Raw genomic sequence first — 12,411 nt, 5'->3', positions numbered from 1 at the left:
ACGCACACACACACACACACACACAGGAATGCACACACACAGGTACGAACACAGGCAGATACACAGGAATGGATTTATGCACACACAAACACAGGCACATACACAGGCACGCACGCACACACACACACACACACACACACACACACACACACATGACACACACACACACACACACACACACACACACACACACATGCACACACAGAGGAAAAGACGAGAGGACAGGAAGACAGGGAGAGAAAGAGAGACAGATTGTTTAGAGCTGTGCATTTTTTTTACTGCTGCATCTGCTGCACTTAACCGCTCTAATGACAGAGTGTTATGAATGAGCGTTCGTTCATAAAAAAAAGAGCCATGAAATCAGATGAGCACAGTATCAATTTGAAAGACAGCACATCATATATTGATTAAGTGATTAGCGTGTGAGCAGCGCGTCGAAATTAAACATCCAAAAGCAATCAGTCAGTTCAAATCGTTTTACAGCCAGGCTCTGATTGGCTGGAGTCAGATTACCAGCGTTATAAAATTCACCCATCTGTGAATATTCACTGACCGTCATATCTCATTGTATCATATATCCTATTGTAGTGTGTCATATTGTATCATATACTATTGTAGTCATGTATCATATCATATTGTATATTGTATTGTATGGTATCCTATTGTAGTCTATCATGTATCATATTGTATCATCTGCTTTTGTAGTGTATTATACTGTATTGTATCCTATTGGAACGCTGTGTAGTCTATCATATCACATTGTATCATATTGTATCCTATCATAGCACATTGTACTGTATCATATGGTATCGCCATATAGCGTATTATATATTGTATCATATCATTGTATTGTATCATAGCAAATCATATTGAGTCTTGTCATTGTATCAAATATTGTATTGTAATCTTATGGTTTCCTACTGTAGCATGTCATATCGTATCACATTGTACTGTATCATGTCTCATCTCATCGTATTATCTCATATTGTTTAGTCTCAAATCAGGTCATCTCAAATCACATTGTATCGAATTATTGTATCGTCTCTTCTCATTGTATCCTATCATCTCATTATGCCGTATCATCTGTTCTCATTGTATCATATCATCTCACAGTATTGTACCATCTCTTCTCATTGTATGATATGGTCTCAAAGTATTGTATCGTATCAAAGTATTGTACCATCTCTTCTCATTGTATCATATTGTCTCAAAGTATCGTATTGTCTCAAAGTATTGTATTGTCTCAAAGTATTGTATTGTCTCAAAGTATTGTATTGTCTCAAAGTATCGTATTGTCTCAAAGTATTGTATCGTCTCTTCTCATTGTATCATCTCACAGTATTGTACCATCTCTTCTCATTGTATCATATCGTCTCACAGTATTGTATCATCTTATGTTCAATCATATCTTCTCATCTCATTGTATCGGGCCGTCTCACATCATATCGTCTCTTATCATTCTGTCTTGAATCATATCGTATCACATCAGATCACATCAGATCACAGCAGGTTCTCAGGTTCATCAGAACTGTAGATCCTCACTGGATCCGCCTGGACAGTTTGACTCTGCATGTCTCCTCACCTTGACGAGTCCACAGGCAGTAATGTTACAGACAGTAGGATCAGAGTGTTGTCGTTTTGATGGACAGATGTGTGTGTGTGTGTGTGTGTGTGTGTGTGTGTCTGTGCCCTTTCATGCGTATGTGTGTGAGTGTGTTTGTGTATGTGTGTGTGAACTGTCAGACAGATAGCTAGGCAGATGCCTGTTTGAGTGTGTGAAGTTTTGACAGACGGACAGATGTGTGTGTGAGTTTCTGTGTGTCCCTGTGTGTGTGTGTGTGTGTGTGTGTGTGTGTGTGTGTGAGAGAACTTTGACAGACAGATGGATCAGGTGCATTAAGCTTTTCCTCCTGTCTTTGCAAACTTCAACTTGACATCTCAGGCAATGAGCCACCGCCTGCGACTGTATGTGTGTGTGTGTGTGTGAGTGCACACACACATCTGTCTGAAAGTCTGAGAAAGAGAAGCTTATGTGTACACGCATGCGAGTGTGTTAGGGAGAGAGAAATGTGTGTGTGAGTCTGTGTGTGTGTGTGTATATACATGATGGTATGACTGAAAGATAAGCATTTGATGCCCCCACATATACGTCTGTGTGTGTGTGTGTGTGTGTGTGTGTGTGTGTGTGTGTATCAGTTTGAGACAGAAAGATGTGTGTGTGTTGCCAGTAAGAGAATAACAGTGTGTGTGTGTGTGTGTGTGTGTGTGTGTGTGTGTGAATTGCGTCTGTCTCTCTGAAGGTCAGCGCTCCACTGCCGAGAAAATAGCTGCACTACCTCCGCAGTCTCTCTGTTTGTGTGTGTGTGTGTGTGTGTGTGTGTGTGTGTGTGTGTGTGTGTTTACCGTGTTTATCTGTCTGCATCAGCTTAATTTGTGGCTGTAGCTGTCTGTGTGTGTGTGTGTGTGTGTGTGTGTGTGTGTGTGTGTGTACATGGTGTGTGTTCATCTAAACCGTTCCCGTATCCATTTGTGTGTTTTTGTACTGTCTATTAGTCTAATCTGCAGCTGCATCTGTGTGTGTGTGTGTGTGTGTGTGTGTGTGTGTGTGTGTGTGTGTGTGTGTGTATCAGTCCATCAGTGCGTCTGTCTTACTCTGATGGTTATCTGCACTCTGTCTGACTGAGCCGGCCTCTTTCATTATTTATAAGCCGACCAATGAATTCATCAGCCAAATATCTGTATTCGCTTCTTTAATTTATTACCCGACAGCCGATAAACGTCCGATAAAGTTTTTGGGTGAAATCATCGTTACGGTTATGAAGGAGATTTGTGGCCCGTTTTTCTGGGTGTGTGTGTGTGTGTGTGTGTGTGCAGTGTGTGACCCGGCAGGTGCTCAGCGGTTGGAGCGAGGCACCGACACGGCCCGGGGGGGGGCTGCGGGTTCAATTCCCACAGAGGTTAAACTGATATACTTCATAGTTTATCAATACTGGGGCTTTTATTAAATATCAGATGTCGTTCACCTCTGATGTGATGGAGGCTCCTCCCTGACCACAGATACAGAAAAACAGCCAGCAATTTGATTTTCTTTGCACATTTCATTCATTTATTTATTTTATTTTATTTTTTTTTAAAGTTAATTCTTCATTTTAAAGGCAGAAAGAGCTGCTGACACTAAGAGAATCTCATCAGTCTGGTTTCAGTGGAGAGGTTTAGTGTCCCATGATGCTCTACATGTTGTTTCAGAGGCTTTTCCACTCTGACAAAAAAAAAAAAATCCTCCAGAAAACACTGACTGCTTGTAATTTTCAGGCTATAAAAACGGTTAAATGCGTATTATCGGTGCAAAATATCAGCTATCGGGAGCTTTAATACAAAAATATTGTATCGGCCTTCATAGACCCATGCTGGTCAAATCCTAAGTGGGGTCGCTCATACTAAAAACACACTGCCACTACACTGTCACACACACTTTGATAAGGAATTGAACCCCTAACCCTGGCTGTGTTGGTGCCTTGCTCTACAGGTTGAGTTTTATTCCAATAGTTATGACAGAATTAAATGATTCAAAAGAAATTCTCCCTCTTGTTTGACTGTATTATGATTAGGAATAACTGGAATGACTATATTATGAATACGGCACAGTCCTTCCAGTCTTATCTGCAGTACACTACAGTATAATACACAGTATAATATACAGTATAATATACAGTATGATATGTTCAGGCTACAGTTATACTTACTGCATTGAGAAAACAGCGGTAACACTTTATCCTTGTAATAAAAAAATAATGCAAATGTTTGATTAATCTTTCATTTTAATCAATAATAATTAAATATTAAGCAGAATTAAAAGTCTTTCTTCCACCCGGTGATATACTGCAGTTCTTGAGCAGCAGCTAAACAAAGTGGCAGCTCGTTAAATATTTAAACGAGCTGCTATGCCGTTACAGGTGTGTTTTTTTATTGGCCGCTTTACAGCAAACTCTCAGCGTGATTCAGCCAATCAGAACCGAGCACTGGAATCATCCAGTTTTATAAAAAATGACTGTATTGTGATCAGTAATTACGATTATGTTTTGTAATTATTAATTATTATTATCGTTCCTGATGGAAGACGAGTTTAGTCACCGAACTTCAGCTGTTTTTCTGGATCTGCTCCTTTCAAGCTTCTCTTTACTCGCACTACTATATACTATATACACTATATACTGTAAATCAGATATAAGATGAAGCTTTAAGGATCCCTGTGAGGAAACTGAGTCGTCGCGGCAACAAATAGCAGCAGGATACAGCAAAGAATATGAATCAGAATAGAAGCAAAAGGGGGTTATACAGTATGAACACACAAAATCAACTGTTTCAACACTAGAACTAGTAGAAATGAAACTAGAAAACTGAGACGAAGAAAAAAATCTTTCAGAATATGTACAATATGAGAGTATTGCAGTACGATTATTACGAGTATTATTGTTATTGTTGCTGATGTTGTTTACTCTCTGATTCTGTCTCTTTCCATGTGGTCCTGACAGTATTCTCCTCTTAAAGCTATACTAAAATTAGTTATGAAATAAGACGAAATCACAGTTTTTATGATTTCGACAAGTACAAATATTGTTTTTTATCGTTGCTAATGTCATTTTCTACTGTAGCACTCTGCTCTACTCTATTTCCTAGCTGTCTCTCGTCTTCCTTCTGTCCCTTCTGGACCTGTTGCTGTAGTTTTGTGGTTCTGTACTCACTGATCTCCAGCTGTCTCTGGATGCGGTCCTTGCAGCGGTCGCGGTACTTGGACTGCGTGGTGTTGTACTCAGTCATCACCTCCACGAACTTACGTGACAGCGTCGAGTGCTGTGGGGGGGGGGGGGGAGAGAGAGAGAGAGAGAGAGAGAGAGAGAGAGAGGTTAAGGCTGTGGTAAATCCAGTCACGTCTGGGCTTTGCAGCAGGTTTTGAATGCAGATTTCTTGGTCTAGTCTTGGATTTCAGCCCATTTTGGACTCGGCCTTGTCTTAGTTCCATGCTGCGTTCAGGTCACACTGGAAGGAGTGGGAAAACAGGACGACACTTTCTTATTTTACACTGCCTGCTCTACCCTGTAATGTCTAAAAACTTATCTTTTCAGCTTAGATTTTAAATAACCTTCATTTTAACTCTTTCTGTTCAGGATCCCAACAGAGCTGACACGGACCAGTACGAATTTTCATTGGTCTTGTCCAGGTAAAGCTTACTTGTGCATGAGTGAACACTATATATGTGGGGGGGGCGGGCAGAGCTTTACCCTGTATGATTCTCATCCATCTGTGGATGGTGAGGTTTTTGACCAAGAGGAGAATCTGTCTGACGTAAATATCAGATCAAGAGTAGAATCAGGAAGGACAGGGGAAAAGAAAATTACAGAAAAACATATGGGTTCACTCACAGTGTGCATCTAAAAGTGTATTTGTTGTGTTCTTTTATCTTTCTGTTTCACTTGATTTGAACTGCACTAGTTTACTTTTTAAGTCTTTTATCTTGTGGATCTCTTGTCTGTACTTTTGCACTTTTTAATTGTAAATCTTTTACCTTTACTGTATTTTTATTACTCTGTAAACACTTTGAATTGCCCCAGTGTATGAAATGTGCTGTACTAATAAAGCTGCCTTGCCTTCACGTGTTTCACTGGTCTGGAACGCCTCCGTCCAAAATAATATTTAAAATCAAGCGGAAAACGAACCGCAGCAGATATTTCTCGTGAGTTTCGTTGATTGTAACGCTGCTGTGAATTTTAATTTTTATTACCTTTGGACCGCCGACGTTGGTGTTGACACACTTCCACAAAATTCCCCACAAATCCCGACATGAAAGTTTTACCTTCAACTGACAACGTGGGTTCAATTCGTAACTATTCCAAAGTTTCATTTTCAGCAAAAGTGTTTCTTATTCAGCCACGACCTAAACCTTAATCTTCACCGGTTTGCCTCAGTTGCCTGACCCAAAGCTTTACCAAAGATGTTTTATTTATAACATGTTCACATGACGAACACGTGAAAATGCCGTGTCCAGTCCCTGCTGTTGTCCCATCATTTTGTGAAAGAGTGATGGATGAAACCTACTGGTGAAATATGTTCACTTTACTATTCTCTACATGTAAATATGAAGCAGGGCCGAGGCCTTCCATCACTTTTTCATCTGACACATTAGACTGAACTCCAGAATAGAATTACATTTTATATTTTACTTTATTTTAAGCATCTAGCTGCCACTCTTCAACAGAGAGACTTACAATGAGGAAGTCCAGTGTAAACTCCTAGATAAAGTCCTTAAAAGACTTAATAGATATCTCATGAAACAGTGTGACTCCAACCTCCCCACCAACACACACACGCACACACACACACACACACGCACACACGCACACACACACACACACACAGACCTGACTGAGGTGTCTGAGTCGCCCACAGCAGAGAGGAAGTGTGGTTTGCTGTCACACACTCATGTGTTTCATTTTGTTTGAGAACAGGATGTTGTTTTGTGTCGTATTTCATGTCATTTTCATATACACACACCTACACACTGTGGTAATGTATGCGTGTGTGTGTGTGTGCGTTGTGCATGTGTGTCCTGTAAATCATTTGCATCTTTATAGTTTACTTCCTGGATTAATGCAAATATTTGTGGACATAACTGAATTATTCAAATGTGGGTGGGTGCATCTGTGTGTTTTCTGTGTTTGTGTATGTGTGTGCAAATGCATCCATTGTGAGTGTGTGTACTTAGCACCACACACACACACACTCCATGTGTATTGTGTAAGCTGAGGCCCAGTCATGTTGGCAGGCAGTGTTGGGTTAGATAAGTGCTGATGCAGCAAAGCGTGCAGCACTGCAGTTCTGCTCTCCGCCACCAGGAGGCAGCGGGGAGCAGACTGACGCCGAGGCAGCAGCCAATGACAGAGCAGAATACTTCAGGGTCAAATCAAAGATGGCTGCCCGGCTGCAGAGCAGAGAGTCACAGCCTCCTGCTTCTGACTGAGGGTTTGAACACAGGATCAGGATCAGGATCAGGAGGAGGAGGAAAGAAATAGAAATAGAAAATATGTTTGTATGTGTGTGTCCCTACATGTGTGTTTGTGTGTGTTTCTGCACATGTGTGTGTCATGCAGCCTCACTCTCAGTTGCATGTAAAAAAAAAAACTGGACTGACAGTGTCATCACATGTCAGAACAAGTACTGCACATGCTCAGTAGGTTCCTTTACCCACTAACTATGAACCGGAGTCAGAGGTGCAGACAGGAACCTTCTCACTCATCCCCTACTTTTTCCTTCATGCAGATTGGGGACAAATACAGTTTTAGTTTTAGTTTAATTTACTTTTACTGAGTGATAAAGAACAGAAGTGAAGGGGGGAAAAAAACTGATAAAATATAATGATAGCAGCTGAAATGCAATTGCTAATTTGTGCAGGTAAGATAAAAAAAAAAGGTGCTTATAAAATCTTGAGGCACTGTTTGCATGGAAAAAGTTAAAATAAGCCTTTATTTTTAAGCCATAGCCGCAGCAGTCAAAGAAAAATAAAGGCTGTTTTTTAATTTAATTTAATTTTTTTACTTTGGCACACAGAAGAAGAGCCTTGGCTTCCTTTCCTCTTGATTTATTTTTAAGCAGACTTTTTGGAGAAGCATAAAGCTTCAGGACAGACTGTGGTATCTCCTCCCAACAGGCTTATCAAACCATCTCACCTGAACACACACACGCACACACACACACACTCACACACACACACACACGGTCACATATCCACATGGAGAGCTGAAGTCACACTCTGTATTTAAAATGATGATCTGCAGCTTTATCACAGAAATAAAAGCCTGTTTTGCTCTCTGTGATCCAACCTCAGATCAGTTCATCAGAGCTTTTATATCTGTGTGTTTCTTTCCCTGTTCCCGAGAGGTGTCGCCAAAATCAACAGAAACAAGAACCGTGAGAACATCCGTTAACGCTGGTTGTTGTTGTTGTTGTTGTTGTTGTTGTTGTTTTATTGTAATCTGATCCAGGCAGCAAACTGCACAGGGTCTCAAATCACCATGTGTGGCTGTTTCAGCTCAGAAGGGACTTTGCTATCATGTGGTTCTACTGAATGTTTGTTTTTGTTTTTTTGACATTTTTGTATTTTGTGCCACAGTGACTCAGCACACATCAGTTTTGCTGCGGTCCATTCCACTAAAGGGTCTGGCTTCAGACCTCCACTGTCAGACCAGCTCCACGCTCAGGTCTCTTCTTCTCTCATTCTAATGACGCAGCCCAACGTTCTTCTTCATCGTCGGCTCAATCCGACGTTGTTGTTGTAGGTCGGTTAATCAATGCTTTTGTTTGAAATTATGTGTCTAATGGGCTGTTGGGACCCATAGGACCCTGGGAACTTAGGACCCTGGGAACTTAGGACCCTGGGAACATAGGACCTTGGGAACGTAGGACCCTGGGAACTTAGGACCCTGGGGACATAGGACCCTGGGAACATAGGACCCTGGGAACTTAGGACCCTGGGAACATAGGACCCTGGGAACTTAGGACCCTGGGAACATAGATACGCTCCCCTGTCAGTGATAGTCAGCAACGTTAGCTAGCTGGTTAGCATAGCATGTTAGCTGTAAGTACAACTTTAAGTTTACGTTTAACCTCTTACCACACAGCTGTTTTGGTAGGTTTAAGGTCATGTGATGCTGACTTATGTGTATTTTGAGGATTATAAACATGTTTGCAGTGTGCCACCATGCCAGATCACGGCATCTCAGAAAAGTTCCTTCTTGGATTTCTGCCTTGAATTTTCTTGGTTGGAAGTCGGAATTGGCGACTTTCCGACTTCTCTGGAGCATCAGCGTTACATGTTGATGTGTGATGATCGCACACAGATGTCTAACTTTGTTAATCTAACAGCAAAGTGCCGATAATGACCCGACGTTTCAGCAAGAAGCTTTCTCTTACAGTCAGGGTCTGAACTGACCGCCCGCCAAATCCCAAAAGTAAAATACATATGGTAACTTTTTGAGACGGTAACATCTGAAAGCCTCGGTTCACACAGTCTTTCGTGTTTGCCGACTGAAACTGCACTTCAGAATGCTCTCTGGTAATTTGAATTCTGCTGCAGTTCATGATGAATTACAAACTTCATCCACTGTACAAATGAGTCGGCAAGTTTTAAACTAACACACAGTACCTGACTCTAGACGCCAATTAGCAATGAAAATGGATGATATATTCATATGAAAAATGGATCAAGTGTTTTGGCTGTTAAAAATGATTCTTGGCAGGCACAACAAATGGCTCAAAGGGCTTCACAGCACCCACATTATGAAAACAATAAATTAAAACCTATAGAACAAGGATAAAGTCCCAGGAAAACCTCCGCAGGAATAAAAATGTTAGAAACCTCGAGAGGGATCCAGCTGCGGGCGGGCAGGTGTGCAGAGAGCGGGTGAACGGAGACGTAATGTGCGTGGGCGTGTCTTAAGTGTTGTATGTCAGAAGGGGGCGTGGCCTAGGCGTTAGTGGGCGTGGTTCAGTAGGTAAAGGGGCGTGTCTTGTGTCTTACCTGTGTCTTGCGGATCCTGAGGTCCGCTGATGATCTGTTGAGACCCTCCTCCTGCTCAATGCTCTGCTCGATTGCTGCAGGGACACACACACACACACACACACACACACACACACACACACACACACACACACTGGGTTAGCACTAAGCACATAAAGTGAGATAAAACAAAACAGCCACATAAGCATCCACACCAAATTACCCTCAGCCTCTTATGTTTTAGTTGATGCTCTTATCCTGAACGACTTCTCCAACGATGTAACGGCCCCGTTTCCATGGACACCACAATGAGACTGTTGCCAACACTGTGACTGTGAGTCTATTAAGCTGTTTACATCACTCCATTATGTGACCGCTCCCAAAAATACTCCTGTTTACATGACTGCACTCTTGGAAAAAATACTTTAAATCTCAGTGAGGCTTTTCCTGCTTAAATAAAGGTTAAATAAAATATAAAGAGAGAATTGTGTTCATCAGAATTTCTTGCTTTGCCAAAAAAAAACTTATTTCCTGTCCCAAAATCTATCAAATTGGACCAAAACAGTGACAGCCATGATCCTGCAGCACTCCAGTCTTTCAGCCCTGCAGCCTTCTCTGCTTTCCAGCGGACAGATCCCCCCCCCCCCCCCTCTCCAGTCCTTTCTGACACTCGTCTGAAAGTGTCATCGTTACAGAGCTTAACGCCCGCCGCATGATCCGCACGTCTTGCAACATGCAGAAACTCTGCCTCTCGCACGTCTTAAAATGCAAATAACCTCGCTCCGTGCACGAAAAGGGAGAGAAATCCGTTTCCCCCCTCCAGGAAAGGATCAGGAGACACGAGTAGAAACAAAGAAGTGGTTTGACATTGAAATAGTGAAGTGGAAAGTGAGGGTGTGGAGGTCATTTACCTTCAACCCTGACGACCCGGGTTCAATTCCCAATTCAAGAGAAAGAAGTTTTCTACTGTGAGTGACGTTTATTTTTTTTGCAAACGTTTTTCATATTTACCCACGATCAAAACCCGTAACCTTGCCTCTAACCTTAGGCAAAGTTGTTTTACTTAAAGCTTCATATTCTCCAGTGTTTTATTTTGTGTCTTTCTGTCCATTCAAAGCTGTGTGTGTGGTGTCATGAACCAAAAACACTCTCAATCCATTTCTCCACGTTCGTTTTCCAGCATCTCTCTGAGCCTTACCAAGAACAGGCTGTTTCTGTCTCCGTGTCTTTAAGGCTCATTAATATTAACGACCCCTCTGTTCCGATCGGCTAACCGCTTCGAGAGTGAAACGTGAGACGCCGCGGCCCGGCGGCTACAGGTAGGGAAAACTCTCCGGTTAATAAACAATGACAACCGCTCAACCGCTTTGAAAAAAAACACTTTGTTAGTCTATTATTTCTTACAAAAATGATAATGAGCGAACCTTTGTGATGTCACAAAGTTACGGAAGTCCAAACAGCTCGTTTAGAGGCTCGCTGCACTAATATGGATTGTGTGGATTTAGTTGGCGACCGTGCGTTTTGATACTTTCACCATGTTTAGATAGACCATCCAACTCCTTTATCATCACAGAGGCAAGGGGAGTCCTGCTTTACACCATATGGGACCTTTAACGTTTTCACATGACGAACACGTATAAATTCTGTCCACAACACCTAACCTGTGTTACAGTTTGTGCTCATTTCACTAAGTTTTATGAGGCAGTTTTGGCTAAAACCCAAACAAGCCTTCACAAATATTTCTGCCGCATCGACAGAAATGTTTATAGTCGGTCACTCCGCCTCATTAAATGAACAAAATGCTTTTAGAAAGTCCCAACAGCTCAGGTTCTGCAGATGGGTGCTTTGTTTTTCAGCTACAAAACTCTCTCTCTCTCTCTCTCTCTCTCTCCCTCTCGCTCTCTCTCTCTACACAGGAGACTCTACTGTCCTCCACCTTCAAAGGCAATGTAATGTAATTGAGCAGAAAGTAAAGGGCGAGAGAGAGAGAGAGAGAGAGGCTGATGGAGAGAGAGAAGGGCAGAGCGACGGAGAAAGAGGTAGAGAGTTTCAAAGTGAGAGAGAGGGAGGGGGGTGGAAAGAGAAAGGAGGAAAGGGAGAGAGAGGAATCAAAAGGGAAAGAGAGAAACCGAGAGAGACACTAGAAGAGAAAGAACTCAGCATCTCCCCTCCTTTTTCTTTCTCTCTATCCTTCTCTCCTTTCCTTTCGCTTTCTCCCTCCTTTTTCTCTCACGTCCCTTTTCTTTCCCCTCATCCCCCTTCGATTTTTCCCTCCCTCTTTCACTTTCACTCTCTCCATCCTTCCCTCCTTCCCTTTCTCTCGCCAGCCCTCCTCGCCTCTCCCTTTCTCGTTCCCTCCCTCTCGTTCCCTCTCCATCCCTCCTTCCTTACCTCTCTCCCTCCTTCCCTTTCTCTCTCTCCCTCCCTTCCTTCCCTCCACTCCATCCCTTCCTCCCTTTCTCCTTCTCTCCATGCCTTCCTCCCTTTCTCCATCCCTCCTTCTCATTTCCTCTCCAACCCACCTTCCTTACCACTCTCTCTTCCTCCTTACCTTTCTCCATACCTCCTTTCACTCTGTCCTCCCATCCCTCCCTCGTTTTCTCCCGTTCCTCCTCCCTCCTTCTCTTTTTCTCTCCCTTTCTCCTCCCTTCCCATAGCTCCTTTCCTCCTCCCCTTTCTCCCTCCGTCCTTTCTTATCTTTCTCTCTCTTTCACTCCTTCCCTTTGTCCGTCTCCTCCTTTTCACTTTCTCCTGTCTCCCCTTTTCTTCCTCCCTCCCCCCCTTCTCCCTCTCCCCTCTTCTCTTCCTCACTCCATCCTTCCTCACTCCACCTTCCTCTCTCTTCCCCCTTCTCCCTCTTT

General features: G+C 42.6%; 1 protein-coding gene across 1 annotated transcript in view; it reads right to left on the bottom strand.

The window, feature by feature from the left end:
- The window catches only part of LOC139660414 (syntaxin-1B), a 16,003-nt gene extending 3,892 nt beyond the window's left edge, over positions 1 to 12,111 (bottom strand). The window contains exons 1-3 of the mRNA XM_071538556.1: positions 12,102 to 12,111; positions 9,572 to 9,645; positions 4,743 to 4,851 (exon numbers count right to left, since the gene is read on the bottom strand). Coding sequence (XP_071394657.1) covers positions 4,743 to 4,851; positions 9,572 to 9,645; positions 12,102 to 12,111 — 193 coding nt within the window. The remainder of the gene's footprint in view (positions 1 to 4,742; positions 4,852 to 9,571; positions 9,646 to 12,101) is intronic.
- Positions 12,112 to 12,411: the final 300 nt, after the last annotated feature.

Source organism: Centroberyx affinis, unplaced genomic scaffold (assembly GCF_046629955.1).
Source record: "Centroberyx affinis isolate AG114_WGS23_722 - 3 ecotype Tasmania unplaced genomic scaffold, CSIRO-AGI_Caff_v1 ptg003287l_1, whole genome shotgun sequence".
Taxonomy (NCBI): Eukaryota; Metazoa; Chordata; class Actinopteri; order Beryciformes; family Berycidae; genus Centroberyx; species Centroberyx affinis.
The sequence above is the reverse complement of the archived record's forward strand: the minus strand, read 5'-3'. Positions and strand labels throughout refer to the sequence as shown.